Source organism: Electrophorus electricus, chromosome 20 (assembly GCF_013358815.1).
Source record: "Electrophorus electricus isolate fEleEle1 chromosome 20, fEleEle1.pri, whole genome shotgun sequence".
Taxonomy (NCBI): Eukaryota; Metazoa; Chordata; class Actinopteri; order Gymnotiformes; family Gymnotidae; genus Electrophorus; species Electrophorus electricus.
The window spans coordinates 4,770,611-4,784,634 of NC_049554.1; the positions used below are offsets into that span (position 1 = coordinate 4,770,611).

The 14,024-nt window shown below is 43.2% G+C and overlaps 1 protein-coding gene across 3 annotated transcripts; it reads left to right on the forward strand.

Moving 5' to 3' along the window:
• The first annotated feature begins 407 nt into the window (after positions 1 to 407).
• On the forward strand, positions 408 to 11,840 carry pfkfb2b (6-phosphofructo-2-kinase/fructose-2,6-biphosphatase 2b). Of its 3 annotated transcripts, none has more exons than XM_026995945.2 (16): positions 408 to 565; positions 985 to 1,154; positions 1,346 to 1,471; positions 1,829 to 1,925; positions 5,458 to 5,521; positions 5,624 to 5,698; positions 5,780 to 5,836; positions 5,927 to 6,081; positions 6,243 to 6,450; positions 6,656 to 6,802; positions 6,992 to 7,096; positions 7,204 to 7,369; positions 7,873 to 7,935; positions 8,034 to 8,098; positions 9,075 to 9,149; positions 11,436 to 11,840. In XM_026995945.2, exons 2-16 carry the CDS (start codon positions 1,067 to 1,069, stop codon positions 11,499 to 11,501), a joined length of 1,557 nt encoding a protein of 518 aa, XP_026851746.2. In that variant the 5' UTR covers positions 408 to 565; positions 985 to 1,066; the 3' UTR covers positions 11,502 to 11,840. The 3 variants fall into 3 exon arrangements, with proteins under 3 accessions (XP_026851746.2, XP_026851745.2, XP_026851747.2); XM_026995944.2 differs by having other exon boundaries at positions 5,957 to 6,081; positions 7,240 to 7,369; positions 9,075 to 9,260; XM_026995946.2 differs by lacking the exon at positions 9,075 to 9,149.
• The last annotated feature ends 2,184 nt before the right edge of the window (positions 11,841 to 14,024 follow it).

Below are 14,024 nucleotides of genomic sequence, written 5' to 3' on the forward strand. Positions count from 1 at the left end.
CAGCTCCCATATTACTATATAATTTTTTCCTTACTAGTAATATCTAATTACATTATTCGTGTCACTTTCCAAGATGCTTCATAAAGGATGTTGGGGAAGAATATACACTGCCTGGCCAAACAAAGGTCACACACTAATATTTTTGTTGGACCACCTTCAGCTTTGATTCCGGCACGCATTCGCTGTGGTATCGTTTCCATAAGCTTCTGCAATGTCACAACATTTATTTCTGTCCAGAGTTGCATTAATTCCCCTCCCCCTAGATCTTGTATTGATGGGTAATTTAGACCACTGCGCAAAGTCTTCTCCAGCACATCCCAAAGATTCTCAATGGGGTTCAGGTCTGAACTCTGGTGGCCAATCCATGTGTGAAAATGATGTCTCTTGCTCCCTGAACCACTGAACTGCGCAATATTCGCAGTAATACGGTAAGTGCGGTGACGCGCCTCTAGCATGATTTGGCTGGATGTCAAGTGCGTCGCCGGTTTGAGCGATACTGCCGGACGTCGATCCTGATACTCGAGTCGTGGGCTTTAGCAACAATGAACCGGACTGATTAAAGGCGGTGAGTAGCGATGGTCCATTTTCTACTGCTTTTACGATATTTCCAGTGTCTTTAAGACCCGTGTAATATATTTCCACATGAAACTGAACGCAGTGATTTATTTATTTTTTTAACCCTACATCTTTACACATACAACCCAGTTACGTTCATGTAGGTGCTTTAAACGTACTCGGACCATCTTGATATCGGAAATAATGACGACGCTTACTCGAGGCTGCGGTTGTTGCAGATGCTGCTGTAGTTGACAGTTACAGAGAAAGAAAAATATACTTGTCGCTGAAAATGAGAGTGCATTTACTGATGCTAGTGCCTAAAATGACAGCACACGGGGAAGGAAAATTAAGTCTGCGCTTTGCGAAGTTGCTCAGTCGTGTTTCAAAGAGACTGCCTTAAATCTGCTCACCTGTTCTTTTCTGCAGGAGCTCGTTTTAGAAATCACTCGCGACTGCCCAGTGCGCGGTGGTCATGTTCTCGTAAAGCAGAAGGCTGCTGTCTTCCAGAATGTCTGCGTGTTTGCAGCGAGAAACCGGTCTCCCCGGATCCGGCGACGCCAAGAGAGCCGATACCAGAGCCAACGGGAAGAAATGCTGTAAGTGTACAGCCACCCGGTGTTTCCTGAGTCACTGCACTTTAATCTAGTTTGCATAATACAAAGAGAATATATACAGTTTCTAATGAAATCTTAGTGTGTTGAGTTTAGAAAGGATGGACACTGCTCTGAAAATAAATGTGACCTGCGTTTGGATCCGCTTTGATGCGTGCGTATGTCTGTATCTTCAGCCTGGGCGTCTTACATGACCAACTCCCCAACGCTGATCGTCATGATTGGCCTTCCCGCTAGAGGCAAGACCTACATGTCCAAGAAACTCACTCGCTATCTCAACTGGATAGGAGTTCCAACAAAAGGTGTGAAGGAACAGGAACAGGAGCAGAGGGATTTACAAGTGTGTTTCTAAAACTATTCGCCAATAGTGCCTGACATTACTACTATTACTTGATGTCGCTACTAGCCGAATATGTTGAGATCTAATCGTCGGAAAGCATGACTCGAGTACATGTGTAAGATGACCTGTTCAAACTTAAAATTGCTCATGGATTCCAAGACCCACATAATTTAGTGAATTAATCAGGAAGTCTGAAGCTGCAAATTCCATAAAAACCTGCCCAGTTCTTTTGCTCTCACTTTACCATTGGCATAAGTTGTCAAAGAGCTTTATTCCAATGAACAGGGAAACCCTGACATGCATTCTGTTCTCCTTGCAGTATTTAACCTGGGGGTCTACAGAAGGGATGCGGTCAAAGCCTACAAGTCTTATGACTTTTTTAGGCATGATAATGAAGAGGCCATGAGAATAAGAAAGTAAGTACGGTCTTTGTACATATGTATAAAATACTGACCACTTTATTAGGTACACCTAGTATCCGGTTGGACCCCCTTTTGCCTTCAGAACTGCCTTGATTCCTAATGGCATAGATTCAACAAGGTGCTGGAAACCTTCCTCAGACACTGATCCATATTGACATGATACTATCACACAGATGCTGCAGATTTGTCAGCTGCATGTTCATGACATGAATGTCCTGTTCCCGAATGTGCTCTGTTGTTTTGAGATCTTGTCTGTGGAGGCCATTTGGGTGGTGAATTCGTTGTCATGTTCAAGAAACAAGTTTGAGATGATTTTGAGCCTTGTGACTTGGGGCATGTTCTGCTGGAAGTAGCCATCAGAAGATGGACACTCTGTGGTCGTAAAGGGATGGACGTGGTCAGCAACAGCACCCGGGTTGGCTGTGCAGTTTAAACGATGTTCGGTTGGTATTAAGGGCCCAACGTGTGCCAAGAAAACATCTCCTACACCATCACCAGCCTAAGCCATTGAAGGCAGGTTGTAGCCTTGCTTTTATGTGGTTTACTCCAACCTCCGGCCATACCGTCTGAATGTCACGGCAGAATTTCATTTTGAACTTTGCCGGGTCCTCGTGATCATGTCTACCTGACGATGACGTACATCTCCCTTTTTTTTATTCTCCTTCCTTATTCTTTACCCTTTTTATTCTTCCGCACCAACTACAGTGTGGAGTCGACCCCCAAGTACTGGCATTAATTAAAAGGAGTATATAAATAATGTTGTAAAACACTACAAAAATACGTTTCTGAAAAAATAAAACAAGACGAATCAGTGCACATATGAACAGAATATTGTCCACGATTGGCCCTCCCTAGTCTCCATGGTTTCCCTGTCTCATGTCATTGGTTCATTTTCTCCATTCTTGTTCTAGTCCTTGTTTTGGTTTTCGCCTCACTTGTGTATGTAAACCCTGCCTTTGTTACCTAAGTGCATTGAGTTGCCTCTATGTGATTGGCTGTTGAACCGATGTAACTAATAGGGTGGCACGTGTGGTCCACTGCTGTAAATGATATATGGATTTGGTGCTGTTTTTCACATGCCACCGTTGGGTGTGAGACTGACTCATATCTTTGTGGATGAAGCCAGTTTGATTGCGGGATAGTGTTGGCATAAACACCCCCCACTGGGGCTGTCGGAGCTTCTGCTTAGACTTCCCAGCAGAGGTGTGTTTATTATGTATTAATATGGACTAAATAATGCATTCACTAAGATGTCACTCATCCAAACACCAGTTTGCAGAATTAGAATGGAAAAACCCTCTGTGCGTTTCCAAGCAGGCACACAATACTGCTTTCCATTGTGGTGTTCTGTGGTTTCTGTGATGGCATTGTTGTTAGGTTAATCCCAAAAGTTCACAAAAAGATGTCCAGTGGGCAGTGGTAGCTCGGTGGATAAGACACTTGACTAGTAATCAGAAGGTTGCCAGTTGAAGTCCCTTAACCCTCAATTACTCAAGTTGTATTCAGTCAGAATTGCAAGTTGCTTTGGATAAAAGCGTGAGATAAATGTAAATACTCTCCATTTTCTATCTCTAAAAAAATAGCAACCCCCCCCCCCCAAAAAAAAACAACAAAAAAACAAAACAAAAAAACACAGACAAATGTCAGTGAAAACAGATTAATTATGGAGATGAATTTAACCACATTTAAAGTTCAGGGTAGTTTGTGTGGTTTGTTTGTTTGTTTGTTTTTTAAAGTTCTTTAAGTTTTCTTTTTTTTAATTAATGAAGTGATTGCAGAAGCATATATATATATATATATATATATATTATATATATATATATATATATATATATATATATATATATATATATATATATATATATATACCCTTTTTTCTTATTCTTTCTCATTCCTTATTCTTTACCCTTTTATTTTCCTTACCAACTACAGTGTAGTAGTCGACCCCAAGTAGTGGCATTAAATTAAAAGGAGTATATAAATAAATAATGTTGTAAAACACTACAAAAATACGTTTATGAAAAAATAAACAAAACAAGACGAATCAGTGCACATATGAACAGAATATTGTCACGTTTGGCCCTCCCTAGTCTCCATGGTTTCCCTGTCTCATGTCATTGGTTCATTTTCTCCATTCTTGTTTTGGTTTTCACCTCACTTGTGTATGTAAACCCTGTCTTGTTGCCCAAGTGCATTTGCTGGTCATTGGTAATTCTAGCCTTTGTTTTCCAGCCTCTGGGTGTTAAATACTAGCTGCTCTTTGAGAGTCCCAGCCTCTGTGTTATTCCAAGCCCCTGTTTGTATTTGCTAGTGTTTAGTGGTAGTTTTTATATGTACTTGTACCTTTGTTATTGCCTGCATCCCGTCTGTCATCATGTGATTTTGTTTGTTTGCTTATTATGTGTTCTTGCACATGTTGTGTTGGCTCACTGACCCTGGCCTGCTCTAATGACTCTGATTATGGAGTTGCCCTTAAGCTCACTGTTCAGCATGTGCGTCCGCCTCGTGGTCGCTCCACGTAACAAAAAATTAAAGTAATAATAATTGTAAAAATAATGCAAGTGTTTAAAAATGATCACAACGATACTGATATCTGGATTGAAAAAGATTTTTGTGCTGCTCTGGGTGGACTGGGCAATTCCATTTAGAAAAGTCCATCTATGTGCTAGCAATGACATGAAAGTAACTCTTATTCATTTAAGATTTTCCTTATTCCTGAAACCACAAATATGGCTGCTTTAGCACTGTCAAGTGACAGCCAAAACATGACCTAAGCCTGCCAGAAGCAGTTCTTCGAGTGCATTTCAGATACAGACAAAACAATAAGTTAGTGTGCTGCTATAGGAAAGAAGAGGGCCATTCTCCAATCTCTTCCACACCTGAGTACGCACCTTATGTCTGTCATCGTAGAAAACAGTCCACTGACACTTATTGAAAGCACGTTCTCATCTAAATTACGCAGTGACGGAGTACAAATGCGCACCTGTAACAAAGGCACAGACACCCGAAGGAGAAGATCCAATTGCAAAAGGTTTTTAGATTTCGGAGTAGATGGGAACTGAAGCAAGAGGTTTAAGGGCCTTGAGCGTTGCAAGTCTGGTAAGAGGAGTTTAGCTGACAATCTAGGTCAGGCTGTTCCGAAGCTGAAGACGAGGTGGAGTCTGGAAGGAGTCCAGGGGTCAGGCAGGAGAGATGGTCTGTAAAACGGGCAGAGTTCGGAAACCAGGAAAACGCGTACAAGGAAGGCTGGGTATGTGACATGAGCGCTGCAATAATTGGCAAATGGAGCGTGAGGGAGAGGCGTAGTAAGGGAGAGAATGGTCAACCGGTGTGTCTAATATTCCGGCCAACCAGATCAGAGATGTTGGTGGGAGGAGTGAGCATGGCAGCGCTGGGATGAGCGGTGTTCAGCGAATCCGAGTCTGCACCCTTCCCATTGTTTCTACATACTGAGGATCTTCAGTCTTATTGTCACTGTTTTCCTAAATTATATCTAAATATTATTACTTTATGCGATGTGCTACAGGCACTGCGCCTTGGTAGCCCTGCGTGATGTGAAGACCTACCTGACTGAGGGAGGACAAATTGCAGTAAGCCGATACCATTTACGTTCTCTCTGATATTTTCAATGAGTTGACACTTACTACTTCTGATTAAACTTGCATATTTAATCAAGGTTCTCTCTTTTTGAGGTCTTTGATGGTACCAACACTACCCGGGAGAGGCGCGACCTCATCCTGAATTTCGTGAAGGAGAACGCATTTAAGGTGCCGCAAATATACAGGAGCTTTCCTTTACAGGGGAACTGCACTACACCTTACTGAAATCAGCTGTGCTTACCTGTACAGGTGTTTTTCGTGGAGTCGGTCTGTGATGACCCAGATGTTATTGCTGCTAACATCTTAGTAAGTCAAACCTTGAACGTTTGAAACGGCCTTCGTGGTAGTAGATGGGATGTTAGAAGTGTCTGACAAACATGGTGGAATTGTGCTTAGTGTGTTCAGATGATCAGTGTCTATGTACAGGAAGTGAAGGTGTCAAGTCCAGATTACCCAGAAGCACACAGAGAAAGGGTCATGGATGACTTCCTGAAACGCATTGAGTGCTACCAAGTGACCTACCAGCCACTAGACCCTGACGACTACGACAAGTAAGGCCATCCAGTGAAGATAAAACTAAGCCTTCCGTTTAAAAAACTGCTTTGCACAGAAAATCATATATACTTAATCTGCATGCTGGATTCTTATTGTGCAAGTTCTCAGTCGTTTAATGCAAGGAAATGTGCATCATGCATACCTGCATCTCTTCCAGATACCTGTCCTTCATAAAAGTGATGAACGTGGGCCGCCGCTTCCTGGTGAACCGCGTGCAGGACTACATCCAGAGCAAGATCGTCTACTATCTCATGAACATCCGCGTGCACTCGCACTGCATCTACCTGTGCCGGCACGGCGAGAGTGACCACAACGTGCAGGCCCGCATCGGCGGCGACTCGGAGCTTTCTCCCCGTGGAAAGCAGGTCTGGGCCGGAGGACTGTTGAGCCTGCACAAGCTTGGCTAACAAGCATAGCGGCTAACTAAGGAACGAGGTGTCGTGCTTGAAAGACCAGCGATTTATTTTTTAGCTCTTAATTTAGCAAGGTTTAACTGAGAACACCGTAGTGCCGTGCGTGGTTTCATAGCTGCCGGATGTAACGATGCTGCATCTCTGTTCTGGTGGCCAGTTTGCCGAAGCTTTGCACGGCTTCATTGAGGAGCGCGGCCTGTCAGATCTGAAGGTCTGGTCCAGCCAGCTGCGGAGGAGCATCCAGACAGCGGAAACTCTTGGCGTTCCCTATGAACAGTGGAAGATCCTGAACGAGATCGATGCTGTAAGTATTGCAGCATGACCCATCTGTAGCTCCGGATTAAAGAATTCCACATTTTGTTAAACTGAAACACAAACGAAGATAATTTTTTGTTTGTATTATTAACAGAATTTTAAGTAGGATTTTCCCAATGCAAATCTACACCGTTGAAGAAAAAAGATCGCAGTGAATAAACTGTTCTTTGCATTTCAGGGAATATGTGAGGAAATGACCTATGAGATGATTCAGAAGTCTTTGCCAGAAGAGTTTGCACTGAGGGACCAGGACAAGTACCATTACAGATACCCTGGAGGAGAGGTGCAAGTCTCCCCTTCCTCTCAGCACCACAGAAATCTGCGTTACTGCGCAGACGTTAAAGCTATATGCGATTTTTACATTTTAAGTCAAAGTATCTAAATTTCCAGACTTCTTACAACTTTGTCCATGGTCCCTTGGTGCAGTCCTATCAGGACCTGGTCCAGCGCCTGGAGCCGGTCATCATGGAGCTGGAGCAGCAGGGCAACGTGCTGGTCATCTGCCACCAGGCGGTCATGAGATGCCTCCTAGCTTACTTTCTGGATAAGAATGCAGGTGTCTCTCCACCACACACGTACACACCCTCATACACAACACCACCTCTCATACAGAGTAGCACCGTGTAAGACCTCCGATGCAATTACTGCTTTGAAAACGCAAAAGGGGAGACAGAGTTTCAAGTCTAAAAGAAACACTGAAGTGAGTGCACCTTTTGAAGCAATTTCTTGGAACTTTTTTTTTTTTTTGCACTTGCATTTTTAGATAAGTGGCTCTCCTTGGATTTCATCGCACGAGGCTGCATTGATCCACAATGTTGGCATCAAATCAAGGATTTAGTTTTTTTTGTTTTTTTTTTCTCCAGACCATTCTGTTATATTGCCATATATATATATATAAAAATAACTAAATACACACGCACTCATCCACTCAGTAACACATCAAATACACACCCTCATACATACTAACACCACACACACACACCTTTGTGCTCACACACACTCTTGGCACTTTCATGGCTTTTGTATCTGTTCTCATCTGTCTCATTCTGCATTCCACAGATGACCTCCCGTACTTAAAGTGTCCCCTCCACACTGTTCTGAAACTCACTCCTGTGGCTTACGGTAGGTGCTTCAGTACTGCAGCCCTTCCCACACACGGTTCTTCCACCATCACATGCCTGCCTACTGCTGATTCATCCCTGGCTTGTTTGCATCTCTAGGCTGCAAAGTGGAAACCTTTTACCTGAATGTGGAGGCGGTGAACACCCACCGCGACAGACCATTGGTAAGTCAGCCTCTGCCCCGTTTCTTCAGCTAATGTTCTCACTTCCAGACTTGCACTATACTTGTAGACTAGCTGCTGCCATTTAGGACATGGGGTGTTAAGCCTTTCGGAGCGCTGGCCTCTCGGCATGCTGGCCTTTCCGCGCGCTGGCTTCTCACGACACTTGTCTGGAACGTGTCCTTGAGCACGCGGGCCCGGTTTGCTTCACTACAGGACCGAATGGCTTTTGCTTCACGCCACTGTTCTGCGCTCTTGACATCTCCAGTTGCATTTCTCATATAGCCAGCGCAAGCTTATTCTGAAACACTGTTCCCCTTTTTTTGTTCACTTGGCCTGTTTAAGTCAGCTCTTTACTTATTTAGTTATTTTTAAATTCTCTTTTCTCCTGGCTAAAGTGTGAGGTCAGTGCTCCACTCATCTGTGTGTCTGTTCCTGATTATTTAAAATCTATAATATTTATTAGACTCTCTGAGTGTTATTCGATTGTTAGTGATATTTAGTGCTTTGGTCCACATGGGAAAAAAAAAAAAATTAAAAAAAAAAATATATATATATATATATAAATATAAATATATATATATATATATATAAATATATATATATATATAATTTATTTATTTACTTATTTATTTTTCTCCCCTTTGTGAAGTCCCTTTTATGGGCCTGTTTCAAATGTATCCATGTGGCATTTTTCTTAGGTCTTTATGAATCATTGCTAACAAACACCGAGCCCACTCTGGTTGGTTCTGTTTCATGGGTTGGCTAAAAGTCTGAAGCCTACGCAAGGTGTCTTTTTCTGGCTTTTTCTTTGGTCTCTGAGAATTTGTGCGAATGTTTGTGGAAAAACGACTCCTGCTTGCAGGAGTCTCTTTCCTCTCTCCGTTTCTCTCTCGCTGTCTGTGACCGTCACGCTGTCTCTCTCTTACTTTCTCACATGCCCTCTGTAACGCTCACGGTCTCTCCCATCTCGAACCAGGGAAAAGCTCGGAGGAGCCCAGCTACCCTGCTGCTCCGACGGAATAGTTACACCCCTCTCTCCAGTCACGACCAGGTCAAACGGCCCCGCCTGTACAGCGCCGGCAACCGGCCGTGGCTCCCACTCGTCCCCTCCCCCTCCGCCCTGCACGTCCCTGACACGCCTGCGGGGGTGCTGCTGAGCCAAGTTAGTGTCCACGGTCACCGTGCCATCGTTATCGGCAGGCTGAGTCAGCTCGGCTGACCCGACCGGTCCCCGTTCTGACCCTGTCCTCGTGTCACCCGAGTACCGCAGACCCGTGTCTTGTCCACCCCTGTCCACTAGTTGTGCTAACAGCATGGTCTGATTATTGTCATTGTGTGACGTGTCGGTCTCCCTTTTCGCATCCAAATCCCGATCCATTGACCCGTCCTCGTGCATGTCCGTTCGCTGACCCTGTGACCTCTGTGTCGCTCTGCATTCGCACTTGTGTGTTTGCCCCCTGCTGCCGCACTCGCCGACCCCAACAGGCCGCTCACGTGTGCTTGCATGTCATCATCCTCATGACATATCGCACGATAGCGCAGGGTGTGCAGTCCGTTAAGAACCGCTGTACAGTGATTCACTGCAATGTTGTAAAGTATGAAATGGCTTTGAGTCCCTTTATTACTGAAGTCCCCACCCCACTTCAGCAGAATTAATGAAATACACATTTTTTACATTTTCTGTTTTAAATGTTCCCTGCTCAGATACGCCTACCTTAGCTTTTGGTAACTTGATAACTTCCTGGTGAGTTCCTGGTTAAACCAGGGCAAAGCATGAAAAAATAATTAGGACTGCAACTGGTACATACTGCTTTCACAACTGGGATTTCACAGTTTCTTTTGTTAAATGAAGCCCTCCCTGGCCTCAGAAAACCAAGCAAACTACGCTGGGCTGATACCAACCGTCTGTTGTTCGATTCTCACTTTATTTATCTGCTTTTAACTGCTAACACTGAGCTAATCAAGGTGCTCACTCAGTTTCCCTCTGGAACTAGTCACTGAATATTTATTGGTTCATTAAAGTGGGAGAGCTCCGTTTGGTCCGTACGAGGTCTGTCTGATTTAAGTGATTTGTAGAAGGAGAGCTATTGTGTAGGCTGGCCCTCCCTTGATGGACTGGTCCATGTATTTCGTTTCTGCCTCTTATGAAATATTTCAGAAAATGGTTCATGAAGTGGGGAGACTCACCACACACGTGCTCAACATCTTGATGTGTCTGTGTCTAGTATTGTGGCCTCATGCTAATACGAGCTGACTCATCTCGTATTAACTGGTTACATGACCACAGGAGCTCTGTTTTTCTCTCTCCCCTTTCCTTCACAGCCCCAGCTAGCCGGCTGGTGTGTGTGTGTGTGTGTGTGGTGTGTGTGTGGTGTGTGTGTGGTGTGTGTGTGGTGTGTGTGTGGTGTGTGTGTGGTGTGTGTGTGGTGTGTGTGTGGTGTGTGTGTGGTGTGTGTGTGGTGTGTGTGTGTGGGTGTGTGGGGTGTGGGTGTGTGGGTGTGTGTGTGTTGTGTGTTGTGGGTGTGTGTGTTGTGTGTGTGTGTGTGTGTGTGTGTATTTTCCACCAATAGAGATCTATAACTGCCATTTTCCCTTGTTTGAACCTGTCAGCACCGTAACCTTCATGTGGCTTCTCACTTTTGCATGGACCACAATAAACCTCTTTATAAGAAAGACGGCACTCACGTTTCAAAATCAGCACATCGGTATGGTTTAGCCTTTTTTTATTAAAGTCTTCTGACTTTTTTTTTTTTTTCTGTTGGTCAGTTCAGTTACTCTTACCTGAATAGTTGCTATGCTGGTGGTTTTCTGAATATTGATAAACATTTCTCTGGTAGTGGGTGACTGTCAGTAATTGGTCACTGAGTGAGTGACTGCTTTAATTTAAGTGCACTTACATTTTCATTTGGCCACAGTTAAATTAATGAAATCTTTAAAAAATTGCCATATTAATTATTATTAGTTGGTGCCTGTTTGCAAATCCTTTGCAGTTGATGACTGCATGAAGCTAGCAGCTTAGACGCTGGATCATTTCTTTGGCCATGTTCAACCAGGCATGTAATGCAAAAACATTTAATAAAATCAGGCTGCCCTACATTACTGCCTGCATGAGTTTGTTGGTTCTTATTTTGAGCTTTATTTTAAAGGCAAGAAAAGCAATTCTAGCTTGTTAAAGGAGCCGGGATTCTACGTATAATATTCTGTGATGACGCAAGACTTTTACTTTTGTCAACACATTTCCATGTCTGCACTAAACCTTTTACTGATTGTGATTAAAATGGCCTTTTCAAATTCAAAGGTGTGTGTGTGTGTGTGTGTGTGTGTGTGTGTGTTGTAGGAATCCTTGCGTGAAGGAATTGTCTCTGACAGCTCAGAAGACGTTGCTGACTGTTTCTACTTCTGAGTAGCACCGAAGGCCTTGAGCACCCAGTGCACAACCTGAGACTAACATTCTTTATAGCCCCATCATCCCACTGCACAGGAAGTCCATAACCCTTTAAGATGCCACATGTATCAGTTAATACTAGTAACATATCAAGATCACATGTCAATACTCATGTCAAATATAATATAATTTCTTGTCTATTTAAATCCTAAGAATGCTGAGACTTTCACTTTAAATCTTTTATTTTGTAAAATCCAAATGACGAGCTGCACAGATTGCTGTACAAAGAGTGTTTCGGGTATAACACTTTATTGGTGTTTTCAAGAAAGTGTAAAATGTACTTCTCTGGAAATTATGGGATACTTTCCGGGGGGGGGGGGGGGGGGTATAGGCATCGTGTATACACACTTTCTATTTTAAATACTAATCTTTTAACTTGCAAATATATACTCTATGAAATGTGTTGTGCTACTATTCACTAGTTTAAAACCTAAAGGACAATGCCTAGTCAAAGTTGTGCGATTTGAGTGAACTGTGTTGCATGCATAACTTGGCATATAACACCTGAGAATATCTTCAGATGTCTCTGTGCCTTTGGGCCTCTATGCAGCACAGTTGTCTCATCCTTCATTATACAGGGATCAGTGGGATTTATTCTGGGCTTATAATGTGAAGAAATGTTAGTAACATATCACTAATGAACACAGTGATGCATGCTTTGATCAGTATCTAATTTGCCAACACCGAATCCAGCACTGATGTGTACATTCACTGGTTCCACTTCAGAATGTAATTACCCTTATAAAGAGTTTAATAATGGTTTAAAATTACTGGAAGTTTACTGTCTCAATTTCTGAAAAATTAAAAAAAAACGTTCTTGAAGCAAAAAATGTCTGAAGTACGAGGCACTATTCTATCATCTAGTTTGAGTACTGTTTCTTATTGCTTGACCACCAGGGGGCGCAAAAAACGTAATAATGCAACCAGATGGGTTTTTTTGGGTGGTGTTTACACTCCTGATGATTTGTGATATTATTTTTAAAGTAGGAGTAGGAGCCTACCATAACATTTTAAGGGAGCTATGAAAGCAACTGGGAAAACACCATGGGTTCTCTATTTGAAGAACATTTCCGAAAGCAGCTTTGTTAGGAAATATACAGGATATCTGGGCTTCTCCCAGCGAAGATGTTTTCACTGAAATGTGTGTATATAGCATATCCTTTTTTCCCTTACATAGATTTGTGCTTGTAATTTTTACATGGAACTTGCCTGTTTTGCTGTTCTCAGGGCTGTGATTGAGAAATCATGCCATAGAACTATCTGTGGTGTGTCTGACAAACAGTGGGTATTTGAGAATATGCACCTGGTGCTAGTAGGTAACCGTGAAGACACACACACACACACACACACACACACACTTACACTTAACCCAGTGTTACGTAACCCTTCAAAAGATAGATGGGAACAAAACCAGAAGCGTTATGAGTCAGTTTGTACGTAGGTGAAAAATATCCAAGTCTGATCTTGTGTATTTAATACTATTGCGCTTAAAGCTAACCCAAAGCTCCATACATTTCTACTAGTAAAAATGAACCCAGTACCCGAACTGCCTTATGGTCTGGTAACAGAACCGTGCTCACATTTTGCTTAGAGCAAACACTTGAATTTGAACAATGTGAACGGGCATCTCTCACAGCAGCATGAAGATCCACCATAACACGCACACTCTAAAAGTGTGATGTTTTGTTTTTTGTCAGGATTTTGTTGTTCTAGCAAGCTGTCTATTCACAGTGAAAAAATACTTTGACTGGCTTGTGAAAAGGATCATTAGAAGTTATCTGGTTTAGGCACTATTGAGGATTTAAAAGACTGGGTATCTCTAACCACTCTCGGTGGATTGAAGGACCATGGTGTTCTTTACGCACCATCAAACAGGCTGGGTGCTCCTCACGTCTCGCACACGCATCACAGTGCACTAATACTGGTTACCGCTGCTTCTTCAAAGACTTACAAGAAATACCACATAATAGCCCTGGTTCAAACCGTGTTCGGCACATTTGCGCATCTGCAGTGCGTTACTGCGGAGTGTTGCCTCGTTTGCTGCTCTCTGTTGATTGCCTGCGGTTTATGGGACTCGGGGGAGAGAAAGCGTTTTATTTGAGTTGGCTTTGCTTGCTGGTGGCTTGGCGCGGCTGTAAACGGCGAGCCTCTCTGTCCCTGCGTGCGTGGTTCTGCTGAGGCTCTCTCAGTTCCACCTCCCTGCCTCGACCCAAACAAACACAGCTAGAGGCCGCACTGTGGTCACCTCTCCTGTTCTGGTTGATTTGACTCTGCTGCCGTTGTAAACCTAAATATCTAATTCCAGCTAAAGTAGGTGAGCATTAAACGTTTATTCCAGGTTTAACGGGTGTTTGTGCTGCAGATTGCTGGAATCCTTTCCTCCACAACAATTCACTGTGATCACGTTTGGAATAATTGTAGAATATAGATGAATACAAAAGCAGTTGGTTTGAGCTGACAGGGAACATACACATCACTCTT